The sequence below is a fragment of the Thunnus albacares genome, chromosome 15, assembly GCF_914725855.1.
Source record: "Thunnus albacares chromosome 15, fThuAlb1.1, whole genome shotgun sequence".
In the NCBI taxonomy this organism is placed as follows: Eukaryota; Metazoa; Chordata; class Actinopteri; order Scombriformes; family Scombridae; genus Thunnus; species Thunnus albacares.
Window position 1 is genome coordinate 22,758,436 of NC_058120.1, and position 17,302 is coordinate 22,775,737.

The 17,302-nt window shown below is 36.6% G+C and overlaps 2 protein-coding genes across 3 annotated transcripts; one reads left to right on the forward strand and one right to left on the reverse strand.

Moving 5' to 3' along the window:
* The first annotated feature begins 678 nt into the window (after positions 1 to 678).
* On the forward strand, positions 679 to 13,328 carry cdkl1 (cyclin-dependent kinase-like 1 (CDC2-related kinase)). 2 transcript variants are annotated; one of them, XM_044375104.1, is made up of 10 exons: positions 679 to 815; positions 1,870 to 2,050; positions 3,518 to 3,639; positions 7,788 to 7,860; positions 8,220 to 8,310; positions 9,647 to 9,847; positions 10,550 to 10,632; positions 10,885 to 10,941; positions 11,360 to 11,521; positions 12,333 to 13,328. In XM_044375104.1, exons 2-10 carry the CDS (start codon positions 1,883 to 1,885, stop codon positions 12,432 to 12,434), a joined length of 1,059 nt encoding a protein of 352 aa, XP_044231039.1. In that variant the 5' UTR covers positions 679 to 815; positions 1,870 to 1,882; the 3' UTR covers positions 12,435 to 13,328. The 2 variants fall into 2 exon arrangements, with proteins under 2 accessions (XP_044231039.1, XP_044231037.1); XM_044375102.1 differs by having other exon boundaries at positions 680 to 815; positions 1,782 to 2,050.
* dmac2l (distal membrane arm assembly component 2 like) lies at positions 12,986 to 17,253 on the reverse strand. Its single transcript, XM_044375105.1, has 5 exons — positions 17,162 to 17,253; positions 16,555 to 16,658; positions 14,818 to 15,026; positions 13,805 to 13,976; positions 12,986 to 13,692 (listed from the first exon to the last, which is right to left on the reverse strand). Exons 2-5 carry the CDS (start codon positions 16,647 to 16,649, stop codon positions 13,578 to 13,580), a joined length of 591 nt encoding a protein of 196 aa, XP_044231040.1. The 5' UTR covers positions 16,650 to 16,658; positions 17,162 to 17,253; the 3' UTR covers positions 12,986 to 13,577.
* Between the last annotated feature and the right edge of the window lie 49 nt (positions 17,254 to 17,302).

Here is a 17,302-nt window from a genome sequence, read left to right on the forward strand (position 1 = left end):
GATGATCAGAGGTTCATTCTGCAGCAAGATAATGATCCAAAACATATCTACACACTACTTTAGAAAAAAAAAAGAACAAGACAGGAGGCTTCAAATCATGGAACAGTCACCGAGCTGGTTTGAGATGAGCGGGACAGCAGCATGAAAGCAAAACAACACATTTAACTTCTGCAACACTTGGGAAAAATATTGGATTTTCATTGTAGAAAGAATGCCACGAGTTTGTTTGGCTGTTAGATATTAACAATTAGATGAAAATTTTGTCAAACAAAACGATTCATTTATTTCTTTTTTTAATCTCCAATTGTTTATTGGTTTGATGCTTTAATTTCAGAGTACAGTCAGATGTTAAACTATGTCAATTTCAATAAAAACTGGAAAAAATGAGGTGATCTAAAACCTTTGACCAGTAGAGTATTTTATATTTTATACCTCTTAAAACATCTGGAGTGGATCTTCAAATAAATAATTTATGAGATTTTTATAAACAACACAGTACAATTGCACAAGCAGTAAGCCTTACTGTGTCAGTTTCTGTGGTTAATTACTTAAAAAGCACACGAACATAAACCCTCAAAACTTTTCCCTCACTAGAAGAAATGTGTTCACGTCTGCGTTTTATTTTGAAAGGTGTGACCAGATGTCAGGACTTAGTCTCTCAGACTTGACAGAAAATCTTTGACTGAGGATTGTTGGATCTGCAGGGACAGTCGAGCTGTGACCCTCCAGCTTACAGGACTGTGTTTAGGAGAAGCAGCAGCTGCAGCCTCTGAATCCCTGTCTGACAAACATCTGAGAGGATCCTTTTACTGACAGTAAGTTTAATGTCATGACTCACAGGAAATATTGAACTATGTCTTTATGATCAACTGGTTTCATGAGGCAACTTTGCTCGTGTCGTCAGGATTGAGGTGTTTTTGATCACATGCAAGCCTGCAACATCATTTATAATCATGCAGGCTGAGCTGTTCATTTAGCTGTTTAGTATTTAAACGTCCTGGTTATTCCTGTTTACAAGTGCAGCACTTTGATTGTATTCCCTCCGGCTCTCTCACCCTCTGTGTTATTTTGTTTTCTGTCTCCCTTCAGGGAAATGACCTAATATACTTTGCATTGCAAATGTTTTAGTTACGCAATCTAACAGTTGGGACACAGGTGTAATGTTGCCTCTAAGCAATTAAATCTATCATTTGGAGGCAGTTGAAGAGCTTGTTTTAAAACATTTTTGGAGGTTAAACTCCAAATCTGAGTTTGGCTGCAGGTGTTTTATAGCTCAGATTATAATTTGTAGTTGCTTGTGAAGCTTTTCTTGTATATTTTGTATATATTCAGAGAGATGCTGTTCTGTTTTTCATCTGCAAACAGAATCACTGCAGCTGCTAATCAATTAGTCTAATTATTTTGATAATCGATTAATCACTTTGAGACTTTTTTTTCTGTTTTCTGTTTTTTTCTGTGGATTTTTTCAGGTTTCTTTAGTAAACTGAATATCTTTGGGTTATGCACTGTTGGTCAGGACAAAACAAGACATTTTAGGTTGCTTTGGATGGTTTTTAGCATTTTCTGACATTTTATAGACAAACAACTAATTGATAAATTGAGAAAATAACCAACAAATTAATCAATAATTAAAATAATTGTTAGTTGCAGCCCCAATGGGGTTGTAGAAAGAAAATCTAAAGTGCTTTTATCATAACATGAGAAGTCACCAAGATAAACCCAAATCAATTCTATTTAATGTCAAATGAATCCCTCCTCTTCCTCTTCTCATCTGTTTTCAGGCTGCAGAGACTCTCCCGCCTCCCTGGACGCTGCACTGTAAAGGCGTTTTTTTTTTTTGTTTTTTTTTTAACCTTCGGATGTCTGCAGGTCCAGCCTGAGGATGGAGAAGTACGAGAAGATCGGAAAGATCGGAGAGGGCTCCTACGGTGTCGTCTTCAAGTGCAGGAACAAAGACACGGGGCAGATCGTCGCCATCAAGAAGTTTGTGGAGTCCGAAGACGATCCCATCATCAGAAAGATTGCACTGAGGGAGATCAGGATGCTCAAAGTAACGACACACTCAATACTTGTCTATTCCTCACCTAAAAAGTACATTTTTGACATTAACTGACATTAAGTTAATGTAACAGCAGTCTTACCAGGCTATGGAAGCCTATTTCTGCCAGAAAAATGAAAAAAATAGATGTAAAGAAATTCAAGATTTAAAAAAGCTCACGTTACGTCAGAAATTATGAGATAAACTGCAAGCATTTTTTATTTTTATCATGACTAACTGTTCATCTATTTTTTTGCATTTCCTGACTTCCGTACACTCATCTGATACTTAAAATTCATGCAAACAACATAGAGCAGCATCCAAATATCAGCCAACCCATAATACAAGTATCTTATTGTACTGAATCACATTATTTCTAGATTTTATGTAAGAAACCTTTAAGCTTCTAAATGCATCTTGTAAAATACCAGATTTTATTCATAATTTGAACCATAAAAGATGTGAGAATATACTTTCAAATAGTCTGATAGTACAAGACACAATAGAAAATAAACAGAAACGTGATCAGAATTCAATTTATTCTCATTTTTATTAACCTCTACTTTATATTCAACAAAATCCTATGATGCAATACTTCATTTTTAAGTTGTATTTGATGTCTTAAAGATGCAAATCCTGTTTTTTTTTTTAGCATCAGGAAATAAACAGTCTCCTCTCTGTTGTGCAACCAGCAGGAGGGACACCATGCAATTAATTCAGGAGACAGTGGGAAGCATTTTTGTGTAGCTGCTGTTCAAAGAAGCTCTCATTCACAAGAGTAGCATTCAAAACAGGTTTAGAGGGTTGTAATCGCATAAAGGAAAAAGCCTCGAGGGCCGACACGAGTACCTCAATTAAAATGTGAAATATCTGTGAGGTGTAAAAAGGGTTTGGCACCAGCTGAACATCATGGTGAAAGTCTGCTTGTCTCTTTGTTTTTAACAAGTTGACTCTAAAATGTCAGTTTACACTCTGGATGCAAGACAGAGGATGTTAGTTAACAGTCACTTAATTAATCTTAAAGGAAATCTACAACATGAGTTAGTTCTTAGTTCTTTCTCTGACAAAAAGCATTAATTTTATCTTCATGTTTGTCTAAAGCAAAGGCTGAAAACTGTTTGTTTTGTTGTTGTTCTTTTATGCATAATTATTATCAAAGACGTACTGGTACAATTGTTGGTGGTTTAATTAGTCATGCGGTCGGTGGGAGTGTCGGTGGCCTTCTGGACACCCGGAGCTCATAAATAGGACAGGATGGGGACAGGTTGTCAGGGGCAACAGCATGTTTATTACCATCTGTTAACAGTTTATTCTGGTCGAAGACAGCAAAACCACAGATGGAACAGCAGACTTCCTGGTTTAGTCATTTTTATTAAAACTATATTTGTCTGAATGTGACTGAATTTGCCTGTTTGTGTGCAGGATTTTAAATAAATCCCTGCTTGTCATGTTCTATTTCCATCTGATGTGTCTCTGCAGCAACTGAAACACGCCAACCTGGTGAATCTGATCGAAGTGTTTCGACGTAAACGGAAGCTTCACCTCGTGTTCGAGTACTGTGACCACACGGTCCTCAACGAGCTGGACCGCCATCCCAGAGGGTGGGTGACCGACACTCATTTCCCCTCTGAAAACAACGAGATATATCCGTTTAGTTAGTTTAGTTGATATTAACTTTATTATAACAATATAAAAAGTATAAAATACAACTTTAAAGCGGCTATAATTGATATTTTTCAATATAACAATCTATCAAATGACAATGTGTAATGTCAGAGGTGTTGCACATAGTGATGCTTCTCTCGGCTCTACGGAGCTTCATAGTTAGTTTCAGCTCATTGTTTAGCTTTACGGCTGCAAATTTACTGTTTTGGTCCACTCTCATAGCTCTCATAGTGTCGTTTTCAGGTGCAGAAGGCAGCTGTTTTCAGGGAAAAAGCTTTAAAAACCCACTGTACACCACCTGCTCAGCACCAAATGTCAGCAGACACAGTTAACAGATAGCTGGTGAACATAGTGGAGCAATTAGCAGCTTAAGAGACAGATATTTCCCTCAGGAGTCGGCAGAGAGCATAAACAGAGCTAATGGAAAGTTAGCTAATGGAAAGACAGAAACACAACTCCAAATTAATGATAATGTTGCTCCATAACTGCTGGATGTGTAAATAAGCAACTATTTGCTAACAAGTTCAACATATCAACTTAAATGGTGATAATAAGTCAGTGTTGTGTTCATGACTTGTTTCCACTGTCAACAAGTGGCCATAAAAATGCAGGTTTAAAGCTGCACTATGTGCTTTTTTGGCCACTTGGAGGCAGCAGATCAAGCTGTAAACACAACATTGACATATTATCACCTTATAAAGCAAACGGTTGCCTTTTTAAGCGTTTTTATATCCATTTGGAGTCGTGTTTCAACCTGTAAATCCAATATTCACTCTCCTTTTAGCTCTGATTTGGTCTCCGTTAGGTCCTGAGAGAAGTATCTGTCTCTTCAGCTGCTAAATGCTCCACCATATTCAGCAGCTAGTCGCTAACTTTATCTGTCTGCTGTTTGATGCTTTGCAGAGTATACTGTTGGTTTTTAGAGCTTTTTTTGCTGAAAACAGCTGCTTGCAAGAAATAGGCTTGACGAGAGCTGTGAGAGTGAAGCAAACGGTAACGTCGCGGCTTGTTAAAAACAAAAACAATGAGTTAAAAGATGTCAGAAACTTTCCGCAGAGCTTAGGTGAAATGGGTATGAATTCATGACTACGAGCTTCACTTTTCACATCACATGTAATCATTTGATACATTGTTTTTATAAAGATTTCATTCAAAAGTTTGTTTTACATGTGTAAAATTAAGTAATTTAGAGCTAATACCTCAAAATGGTGTGAAAGTATGGTAGTCCAACACATATTTACCCTTTAGAGATGTACAATAGATGTATGATTATCACTCAGGGGGCTTATAGATTATTTTAAAAATGGATTATTGATTCCTCATGCTTGTTTACAGGCCCTGGGGGGCTCCTCATCCATTTCTTTTAGATAAACATCATAACCTTTACAAATATAGAAGTGAAACACAGTTAATTACATTAAACATTAATTTATATGTGATTTTACACACATTTGCCATATCTCAACATATACTGACATTTGAAAAATATTCTTTTTAATATAATTATAATAATTTCAACCATGTCACCCAGCCCTACAGGTATGTGTCAAGTCCTTTCCAATTCGTATAGACTATAATAGTACTTGTATTGGTAGAACAATAAAAAGAAAACATCAGAAATACAAAATACATTAATTATACATCAATTTCAGGACTTTAAAGTTATTAATTGAATGCACAGCTGGCTGCTCGCTGTACTGTACTGACCTTCACTCTGACACACTGAGATACTGAGAGCATAAATCTGAGTTCGGTCGCTTTTCATTAAACAAAGTGCTGTGTACATTCTATTATCTCTACATTACATATATACCACACCGTACACCGAGCTTTGTCTGCCTCTGATGGGCACAACGCTCGTCTCCGGGGAAGCTGACCTGCTCCGTGTGGAATGTTTACAGTGACACTCTCCCAGAATGCTTTGCCTGCGGGGAGCTGTCGAGACTCTTTAGGCCCGGCCACATTTTATACGGAGTGTTTTCGCTGTCTGGTTTCTTCCCCCTCCGGTCCTGGCCTGTAGCCTCCCGGGCCGCAGAGGGGGTTCAAAAGAAGGGAAAACAAAGTGGGAAGAAGGGGCGGAGATTGTTCTTAATTGTCAGTCACAAGGCTCGATTTAGCCATTTCCACGGCAACGCTGATAGATGATGGTCCCTGAACCAACAAAGCCTCAGTGTTGAGCATCGGGACTCACAATAGGAACGGCGGGACTGTTCACTGTCCTCTACAACCGTCTGAGGGAGAAGAAATGTCTGGAAAACACAGCAAAAGTAGACGGAACAAGGAACAGAAGTTTTGCTTTCACATAATCCAAGAAGAAAGTTATTTATACAGTCCATGCTTCTTTATTAGATTCATCTTTTCGGTCAGAATAATTTAAATTTTGTCCCAGATTTCTACAATCCAAACAAACTTAATTCTGCAGATAAGAATTAGTTTAATTGTAAGCTACACTAGAGGTGTAGCTTCAGGGATGTCTGTCGGTCCACAGACTGAAATATCTCAACAACTATTAGATGGATGGTCAAGAAATGTTGACACTCGTGATCCCCAGAGGATGAATCTTCATAACTTTGGTGATCGCCTGACTTTTCCTCTAACGCCACCATGAGGTTGACATTTGTGGTTTTGAGTGAAATTCCTTAATGATTATTGCCATGAAATTTGGTACAAACATTCATTCCCCCCTCAGGATGAATTATAATAACTTTGGTGATTCTCTTAGTGCCATCATCAGACTTCTATAAGTCAAATCTCTTTGTAATGAAACCAGACAGACAATTATCAACCTTGTTTAGAGATTATAAGTATGAGAGCGTCACTTCCTAAGAAATTTAGTAGACTTGGTGTTTTGACAATGCTTAACTCACTAATGCGGACTTTTCTAGTCATATTAATACAAGAATAGACTTTTTTCTTTCAATGAATGACACACCAGATACTATTAGAGCCTTTTAAAGAGGAGACATTTATTTCCTTTATCTCCTGGGAGAGCAGAAGTAGAAATTGTCTCAGTGAGCACCAATCAAATACAAGAAATGGATTATAAATACACAATTGCTTGTATCTGAACGTGAAAGGTCGACTATATGTATGGAGTTTGATTTGATGAACACACTATATGGGGAAATTACTTCTTAACTTTTGTTCTAAATTTCTAAATTGAACAAAACAGCTGCAAAACTCACGACATTCCCGTCAGCCTCAGCTGTATTTGTGTTTGATCAGCAAATGATAGACTGCAAACACGCTAAACTAAGATGGTGAACATGATAAACATTCATTAAAAAAAAACATTATACCTGCTAAACATCAGCATGTTAGCTGCTTAATATGACTGTAGACTCTTTGATTCCTCAAAACAGTTGTTAGCGTCATCCTTAAGGACAATACTGGATTAATATAACTGAAAAGATTTATCTGATTTTTCAGTTAATGAATTTATAATTTATTTATTTGACAGACGCTTTTATACAAAGCGACTTACAAGCGAGACAAGACAATCAAGCGTTAGAGGAAAGTGACTCAAAAAGAGCCGCAGTACAAAGTCTCAAATAGTTGACAAGTATAATGAGAAAGAGCACAAGACAGAAGTTTAAAAAAATATATTATTAAAGTAAGAAACAACTGCAAGTAGACAAATGCATAACTGTAAACAACAAGAAAGCAGCAATCGGCAAAGTCTCAGAGTCTAAAGTAATGTCTGTAAGTAATGCAAACCTCGTCTGAACAAAAGCAAAAAAAAAACAAAGGATTTAAAGTAGAATGACATGAAACAGAGAAAAATAATCAAATAACCTCTTTGTGAATCAAAAGTGGGTTGTTTTTTTAAATTAATAAATGACTTTTAACACTTATTTAGGCTTTTCTTTATTCCACAATGACCCCTTGATATAGAATATGGACATAATTAGCATAAGTATGGACATGTAAGAAATATACTTTAAATAAAGTGAACAGTGACACTTGTTGTCCAGTATCTGAAATCAAACTTTTAGCACACATTTTTCTTTTCCTGATGATCAACTGACTGACTAACTGACTGTTGTTTTTGGCTCTAATGTTTGATTTCCTTCTTGGTTTACAGAGTTCCTGAGCAGCTTGTAAAAAGTATAACCTGGCAAACGCTTCAAGCTGTCAACTTCTGTCACAAACAAAATGTAAGTGACTCACTTTTTCTCCTTCTGGCTACACAGTTTCTGCTCTACCTGTCTCTTCATGTAGGATACAGTTTATTAGTCAGTTGTCAAACTTCCTCAGTTTGTTTTTGAATTCCTCCGGTCTCCTCCCTCCTCCAGCTGCCAACAAGCCTTCTGCTTTATGGCTCTTTTTTTTTTTTTTTTTAACAAGAATTCCTTCCCCTTGGCTGACCAGCAGTTAATGTATCACCAAGACACAACAAATGCTACAAGGGCCCCTATTTAACAGGCTGTTTTTTTTTTACTGTTTCTCACACAGCTCCTTTATCCTCAGCATCTCTCAACCGAGCTGAGAATCTGAACTGTTTCTGTCTGTGTAGTGTATTCACAGAGACGTCAAGCCGGAGAATATTCTCATCACCAAACACCAAGTCATCAAACTCTGCGACTTCGGGTTCGCGAGGATTCTCAGTAAGTTTTTTTTAAAGACTTTATCCACAGTTGTTGTCATGTATTTAACTGGGCCACCTGCTGGGCACCGCTGTCCTTACAGGTCACATCTAGTCTGGGAAGTGTGAAGCTGCAAAGGTTGAACTGAAACTGAGTTTTTATGTTTTATGTGCTGAAGCTGCAGATGTTCAGTGTGTTAGATGTTGTTTATTGAATGACAAATATTTATAGATTATATCAGAATTAAAATTCTTGTCTGGTTAGAAAATTTCTCAGACTGATGTTTATATGTTTAATGATACATTTTTAATACAATAATAATAATATAAGTTATGATAAATTCTGTATCTGGAGCTTCCTTCATGCTTTGTTGTAAACTTGATAACTCTAACTGATGAAAATGAAAGACAAATGTTATTTATTCTCTGTCTTTTTATTTTAAGTTTACGCCGCTATCCTCATTCGGACTTTGTATTGACTTCCAGTCATTGTGGACGGACTAACCCAAACCTAAACCAGGACCTCAGATATGACATTTTGTCTCATTAGGATTAAGCTTTGGTCCTGACAAGGTCGACGTTTATACCAGAAAAGGAATATATATATATATTCTTTATTCTTTATTTGGAACCTAATTAGCTTCCACACAACAGCAATGACAACAGTAATTTTATTTATATAGCACATTTCATTACAATAAGCTCAATGTGCTTTGCATTTTAAACAAAATATAAAAATATAACCATAAACATGACAACATAGTTTACATAAGCAATATAAATATAAGCATGAAGCATAAACCCAACGTTCATTAAACATACCGCACAGCAATTAAAAACCCCAAAACTGCAATAAATAAAAGTAACATAGCAAAGAAGAAAAAAATATTTTTGTTTTATTTGTTGTTATTTATTTGTTAAATTTGTTTTTGTTTTTTTTATGCCCTTTCATTCAGCTTTGCTTTCGTTCGTCATGTGTCAGATATCTTAAATCATTCATATATAACCTGTAACGAGGGGCCATAAGTGGGGATTGTTTTCTTTTAAAGGGCCACAATCTGAAACGTTTGGGGGCCGCAGATGTAGAAAATCATGGGAAGCAAATAATGATACAGAATACTCAATAAACAAAGTGAAGAGGCAAACTAACTTAAATATCTGATGATCAATAAAAAGTAATGTCCTGAAACATAAACAAACCAGTATATTGATCTAAAGCTGGTTCAGCAGAGTGGTTTGTGTGCGGCTGGATGACACATCTACTGTTTACACATCTTATTTACGCTACATCATGACCTTTTAGCTCCTTCCATAGATACCTCATGTCATGTGTTCCCGTGTTGTGTGTTTGTCTCCAGCCGGACCTTGTGACTACTACACAGACTACGTGGCCACCCGTTGGTACCGGGCCCCCGAGCTGCTGGTGGGGGACACTCAGTACGGCCCTCCGGTGGACGTTTGGGCCATCGGCTGCGTGTTCGCCGAGCTGCTGTCGGGGATTCCTCTGTGGCCCGGGAAGTCTGACATGGACCAGCTGTACCTGATCAGAAAGACTCTCGGTAAGCTCAGTCTGCTGAAACCTGTACGTGTTTTACAGAGTGAGAAATATTTCCTTTTGCTTCATAGTGACGTCCTTCTTGTGTGTGACGGGATGATTATGGTCAATTTCTGACTTTCAGTACAACCACATTGTGATGAAATGATAAGGAGCTCAGTATGGATCATACAAAATACACAAGTCTGTAGATTAATGATAAAAAGTCAGTTGAATTTTCTCACCAAATGAGTACAAACAAACTAAAGGAAGAGCATTTAATTGCAGTACAGAGATTTATCAATAATGTTTTTATCAGCATGTAAATCAGCAAATGTTAGCAGAGATATTTATATATCTAAATATGTTAATTAAAAAGTAATTTCTGATGATTTTTTGGATATTAGTCACAAAGCCTGTGTACACTGGATACTTAGGCCAATGTTTGTTTGGTTTTTTTTTAAGATTTTTGTTTATTTTTTCATAAATTCTTGAGAGTAAAACAGATGAATGCAAGACAAAAAAAATAAAATTCTTGGGAAAGTTATGAAAGTTGAAAAAATGTTTCTCAGGACAGGATGAAAATTGTAAAATGTCTTTAAATTGTTGGACAAGTGATGGAATCCTAAATAATAATAATTATTATATTATAAAATATTGCCAAAATGAGTTCAAGCTAAAACAGCAATAAAACCGGACTGAATGTGTTCTTCTGTCTTCTCTGCAGGAGATCTGATCCCTCGACATCAGCAGGTTTTCAGCAACAACCAGTTCTTCAGCGGAGTTTCCATCCCAGAGCCTCAAGACATGGTGAGCAGGAAAGAAAACACCAACCACAATGTATCTGCACTTCATCTGACTTGTAGCTGACGTTTGAATAATGAATCATAATAAAAGAAAATTGGTTTAAAGCGGACTTCGCCGGCCTTAACTCGGCATATAAAGTTTAATTCTGTTGAGGAAACAAGGAAAGAAAAAGGGAAATGGACCAAATCAAATAAAGTCTGTGTAGTAAAAGTTTAAAAAAAAATACTGAATCTTTGTCCTTTTCTGTTTCTGTAGGAACCTCTGGAGCAAAAATATCCAATTCTCTCACACCAAGCTCTGAGTCTCATGAAGGTAACGGTGTTGTCGTCAATCTAAGATGTTACAATCTGTGGCAAAGTAAAAATCTGCAAGCATTTCTCACACAAAATACACTGAAATGTGCATGTTTTACTACATCTCATCAGTCAGAAAAGTACTGAAAAACTGTTGATTTCAAGTACTTTAAAATCTAAAGATCTTTAAATGAATTTATAATCTGAAAAACACTTTTATTCATCTACATAATAAATCAGAAACTGTGTGTAAGTGCTGTGAAGTGTGCTGCATGTTCCCAAATAACTAGAATAAATATTTTTATCATGTATCTGCATAGTTCTGGCTGTAACTACCAAGTTCTGTTTCACACAATCGTCATGACAAATGCTGGTCAAAAGAAAAAAAAAAGCATTCTCGCCGTGACCTTCACTTTCTCCTCATGTTGGCGGTTCAGGGTTGTCTGAGGATGGATCCGTCCGAGCGGCTGACATGCGAGCAGCTCCTCCAGCATCCGTACTTCGACAGCCTGCGAGAAAAGAGCGAGAGCACTTCTCGAGAGCAGGAACGCTCCAGCAACAAGAGGACACGTTTACCTCGCAAACACCTCCCTCCCGGGGTGAGCGGCCCTCAGTATGAGGAGTAATGGTCGGGCTCATATAGTATGCTGCCATGATTGAGGCCATTATGAATGTTTTTATTAAATATCACATATTGTCCAGTCAGTGTTTTCAGCTATCAAAGTGGAAAATCTGCCATAAAAATATTTCCTTTGCGAGAAATCCAGCAGGGAACACTGGATACATGTTATTTTTGGGTATAAAAATGGACATTTTAAATGTATTATTATGAGGTAACAGCAGCAGCCCAGGTAAGAAAAATGTCAGAAATAATAACTCTTCAGTTTTTGGAACCACTAGATTAGAGAATGAGAAGTCTGACCAACTTTATTGCCAGTTTATCTTGAAAAGTTGTAGTAATATTTATGTAAAAAAACACATACACAAAATATATACCTCTACTAATAATTTAGATGCAACTTTCTTGAATTCAAGGAGGTTATAAATCTAATAAAAAGAAAAGAAAAGAAAGGATTTGATGCTTTCCCCGTAAACCAGCCAAACCGTAAATGGCTTGGCTTCCTTAGAATAAACTAAACAGCTGGGAACCAACAGGAAATACAATGAATGTATGAAACTAGATGTAAATCACATTCTGGAGCTGTATTCCTCCTGAAATGTGACTATTTTTTCTATATTTCTTGACTTCCAGTGACTCAAAATAGAAATTTAACAATTAGAATGAACAGTGCAGTACTTGTTTAATCATTTATGATCACTATTGTATGTTCCAAATCATTTTAATTAATATGTAAAATTATTTATTACACTTAAACCTCTCCCTGAACTCTGATTTTTTTTTTTCTCTAGTATTTGCCACAACTGACCGGCAGCAGCATCTTTCCAGCTCTGGATAATAAGAAGTACTACAACAACCTGCGCAAGTTCAACTATCACCTACCAAACATCTAAACACGCTGCTCCTGATATCTGAAGTTAAACCCTGAACACCATCAACAAACAGGGTTTTCTGAAAAAAACAACAACAACAACAACAACTCAGGAAATGAAGCAGATTCTGGTGGCACCTTGCGTTTTGAAGCATTCAAGAGGATTTGGTTGGTTTTTAAAATGTTTGTTTTTTCACATGGGGTGTACCGGGTGTCTCTTGATATTGATGTAAGTCTATGCACTATTCCCAACATGTCCACTCAGACATGCTGGTTTATATATGTTGCCTACATTTCAAGCTGATTTTGTTGTATTTTTGTATAGATGTGTAAAGACAAAGAGCGATGAGCTGCTCTGCTCTCTGAGTGACTGAAGGTAAAACTGCAACGTGCTGCCTTGTCTGGTTTGCCAAATGTTTTATATATATATATATATATATACATATATATACTGATGGACTCTGTAAGAGTGACATGTTTTTGGTAGTGAGTTTATGTTGTTGTCACCTTGAATAAGTTATAATGTAGGACACAACTTTTGACTTTTTTTTGTCACATGTAATGACTCATGAACATTTCTGAAAATAATATTTATTGACGTCAGGTTTGAATACATTTAATATTCCTTTAACTAACCTTAACTAGCAGTTAGCAATACCACACTGTACTCGTTATCTCTGGAACTTTGGTGCTAAGGATGTTCACAGCCATCTGTCTGTCCTCAGATATCTTACAAATGCCAAATTAATCTAAAGAGAAAAGATGAAGAAGATCAAGAAGATTCTTGAAAAACAAGTTTGTTTTTCTCTGTGTACACACATATGGAGTAACCTGAATGTTGAGAATATAATAAATAGAATAGTTCATTCTAGCAACGGAAAAACTATTGTCAACAATATAAAGTGCTTCAACTTTTCTCTTTTCTGGACTATTTCTTAGACACATCAACTTGAATATTTTGCATAAAGAAAGACGTTGCTGCACACTCTCGTTTAAAAAAAAAAAGAGGCTTGCATCGTTACATTTGCATGCAAACACACTCGATGTTTCAGCTGAAGGATCTGCATGTTGGACGATCAAAGCGCTGTATGCCTCTTCCAGATTGTGTCTTTTTCAAAAGGTGTTCATACTTTACAAACACACTCGAAAGCAGGAGGCTGTTTCCTCACTCCAGGTCCAGCACTAAATCCAGACGTGGAAGTGCTGTCTGTAATCTGTCAGCTGTTGTCTGTTTGTCTTTGATCCCAGGCAGATCACTGAGAAACAGATACTCCAGATTCCTGTGTGGAATTAATACAAAATATGTTATTATGAGAAAATGGATGAATTAGCATCAGTTGAATGAACAGAAACTATCTCATTTTAAGATTTTGTAGCATCATAAACACTCACTTGAGTTTATGCAGAGTGATGATGCCCTTATCTGTGACATTTCCACATGAAACCACCTCCATCATGTACAAAGTCTCCTGCAGATTCTCCATTGAGCTCAACCTCTCCATGCAAGTGTCCTCGATGTAGATGCACTTATTGAACCTGATCTCCTCCACATATTTCAAACCATCTAGAAAAATGAAAACAGCATCAGAACACTCTCCGCTGATCGGTTTACAAAACAGAAAAAAAGTGGAACTTTGCACTAACATAAAACTGTGTGGACTCTGGCACTCGGTTTTGAGTGCGGCAGCCAAAAAGGTCAGAGACTTTGTGTATCTGTGCCTGCTCGGTGTAAAACATCCCGGCTACTTGCGTCACTTTTGGATAATCAGTCTGGGAGAGACGCACTTTCACCCTCGCCTTTCCTTTCTTTTTAGCACAGAGGGGAATCACTTTCAGGTCAACGGTGGAGGTCTCACTCATGTTAAAAATTGATAGTTGCTGCAAAATTTACACTTTCTGAACATCGCTTCATAACAGTCTCATGGCTTCAGGAATGGAAATGTCTCTTGATCCAATACTTGGGTTCAACATCTATTGGATGGATTGCCATAAAATTTGGCAGTGACATTCATGGTATCCAGAAGATAAGTTATATCGATTGATTTTATTATATTCTTTATTATTATATACTTTTAGGTGAAATTACTGTACAGCTGCTTGTATTTAGATACCATTTAATAGTTTAGCTTTTTTTGATAAATGAAAAAGGTTAATAGAAATACATAGTTATATATCTCAAATAAAAGGATCAAAAAAAGTATGTTATGGTATCATAGTGGCTCTATTCAAAAATATCACATTATACCAAAGAGTTACAGCCTCACTGGATGTGTGGCTATAGAGTCTTTGTCTTGTTAAATCTATTTGAGAGAGAACATTAATGATCACAGGAGGAAATGGAAACGAGAGAGAGAGACGAGTCACAAGGACAAGAACACAATATTCTCCACACTCCCAACACTGACCCAGATGGTCGAACCCTCTGTGCATGATGCAGGATTCAGTAGCGTCTATCGCCTGGATCTTGTATCTGCCCAGAGGCCCAGTTGGCAGTCCGTTGTAGTCGTGATGCCAGCGTTCGAAACCTTGAAACCTCACTCTGGCGCCGCATCTCAACAGCCACTCTGCTGCAGCTCGGTCCGGACCGACGGCTTTGATCCTCTCATAGTCCACCCTGAGAGAAGATCAACAAACACGTTGATGATGACGTGTAATGAAATGGATTCACATTCTTGGGTGCTGAGAGGGCAGAAGAGAGGAGTCAAAAAGGGCTATAAAAAACTCCAAACTCCAAATGGCATTTTGTAACCTGAGCAAATAAAAAATATTTGTTTGGTTGGTTATTTATCAAGCAGAAGTGCCATTTATGTTTATATTTGCTGGTCGCAGCTTAAAATGTGAGGATTTGCTTTCTTTTCTCTGTTGCACAACTTTATAGACTCAATACTTTGGGTTTGGGGTTTGTTGACAAAATAAACAAGACCACCGGGAACGTTGGGTTCAGATAACTGTGATGGACGTTAGTCATTATTTTTGACATCTTAATAATCTAAAGGGTCAGTAGATTATGGAAGTAATATAACCTGAATGTTGTTTTTCTGGTCTTAAAGTCAACAAACATAACACTGATACAATTTTCTGACCATGAAGTTTGTTAATATTTGTTAATGTTTGTTTGTAATACTGAGGTATTTAGTTTTGCTTTTTAAGTTTGAATTATTTGTCATTTAAACTATTAAAAAAATGCAGTTCAAATGGGATATCATCATTCTTCAAGACCAAAGTATAAACACTGACTAAACAGAGAAGCATCAAGACAGAAACATGAAGCTCTGGAGTGTTTAGTTGCTCCAGATGCTTTGAGTGCAATATAAGGTGAGTATGTTAGTATAAAGTGCATATAACAGGGTAAAAAGGTAAAACATGATATACAATCAGTCTAACCCCATTCATATAAATGCAGTGGACACAATATTTGTAATGTAATACAATTCAGCACAAACTACAGTCTCCAAAATAACCATAAAGTTAATCATCACCTCTCTAAACCAGTTTTAACAAAACCTAAGCCCTCATGAATGTTATTGAAAAGCTGTTGTATTAGACTGTGTGTAAGTAGTGTACAGTATAATAAATGTAATTGTAAACAGATGCAGTGGTGGAAGAAGTATTCAGATCCTTTACTTAAGTAAAAGTACCAATACAGAAATGTAAAATACTCAATTACAAGTAAAAGTCCTGCATGAAAAATCCCACATAAGTAAAAGTACATAAATATTATGAGCTTGATGTAGTTAAAGTATTGCAGTAAAAGTAGTGGTTTGGTCCCTCTGACTGTATATTATTATATATGACATATATGACATCATTAGATTATTAATACTGAAACATCAGCTGTCAGATAAATGTAGTGGAGTAGAAAGTATAAAGTAGCATCACATGGAAATACTCAAGTAAAGTACAAGTACTTCAAAATTGTACTTAAAGTACAGTACTTGAGTAAATGTACTTAATTTCCACCACTGAACATATGTATAACATGGCAAAAAAAAAAAAATGATATAAGGTGACTATGCACACTAGATTCATGTTAACTGAGGTGTGTGTTGAGTGTCTGTCAGTTTATAAGCCTCTTCGTGCTTTGCTGTGCAGCCATTAGCTCGCATTAGTGTATAGTTAATCTTAAATTAGCAGTGTCTCACTTGTTGAAGACTGCATTGAGCCAACCCCAGAAGTGTCTGCGGCTCCAATCTCTCTGACTCACAGCAGACTGCACTGCCTTCGATAAAAGCCTCATGTCTCAGAGCTGAAACATAAATAGAAAATAAATAAATACACAATTAGCTTTATTTTTGGATTTAAAGTGAGCAACTGCCGGATTCTCTTTGATAAATTGAAAAACAGATTAAAATGTCTTACATTTTCTTATTCTGCTGCTTTATTGACATAAAAACAGTTACAAGTTTCTCTTCCACAATCATCATATACAGAATATCAAAATATTTATCTTTCGGTTTGCAGAAGAAAAATAAAAACAGGCATTCATAGTTGTTACAGCCTTTGGATTAGAGGAAAATCAATGTATTGTTTAACTTCCTTTGTGAAAACCATGAAGTTTGGCTTTTTACCTGTGAATTAGCTGTCATGACTATGACATTTAGCTGACAAAAGATTAAAAGATTTGTAATATAAAGCTGTTAATTCAGTTAAGAGTTATCTACTGGTATTCCAAACAGTACATGTTTCCTAAATAATATCACATTTTCATCAATACGGCTGTTGATAAAGATATTTGCGAAAATTTCTCACCTGTCCTCCAACAGATCGGACTGTTTACATTTGGAAGACGTCCATAGCTGTACCCTTTGACCTTAAGACGTCATCAAAAAACGTGCTTTCCCATTGGCTGGCCGCGTTTACGTACAGCGTCGCTAGGAAAAGGGGCACGGC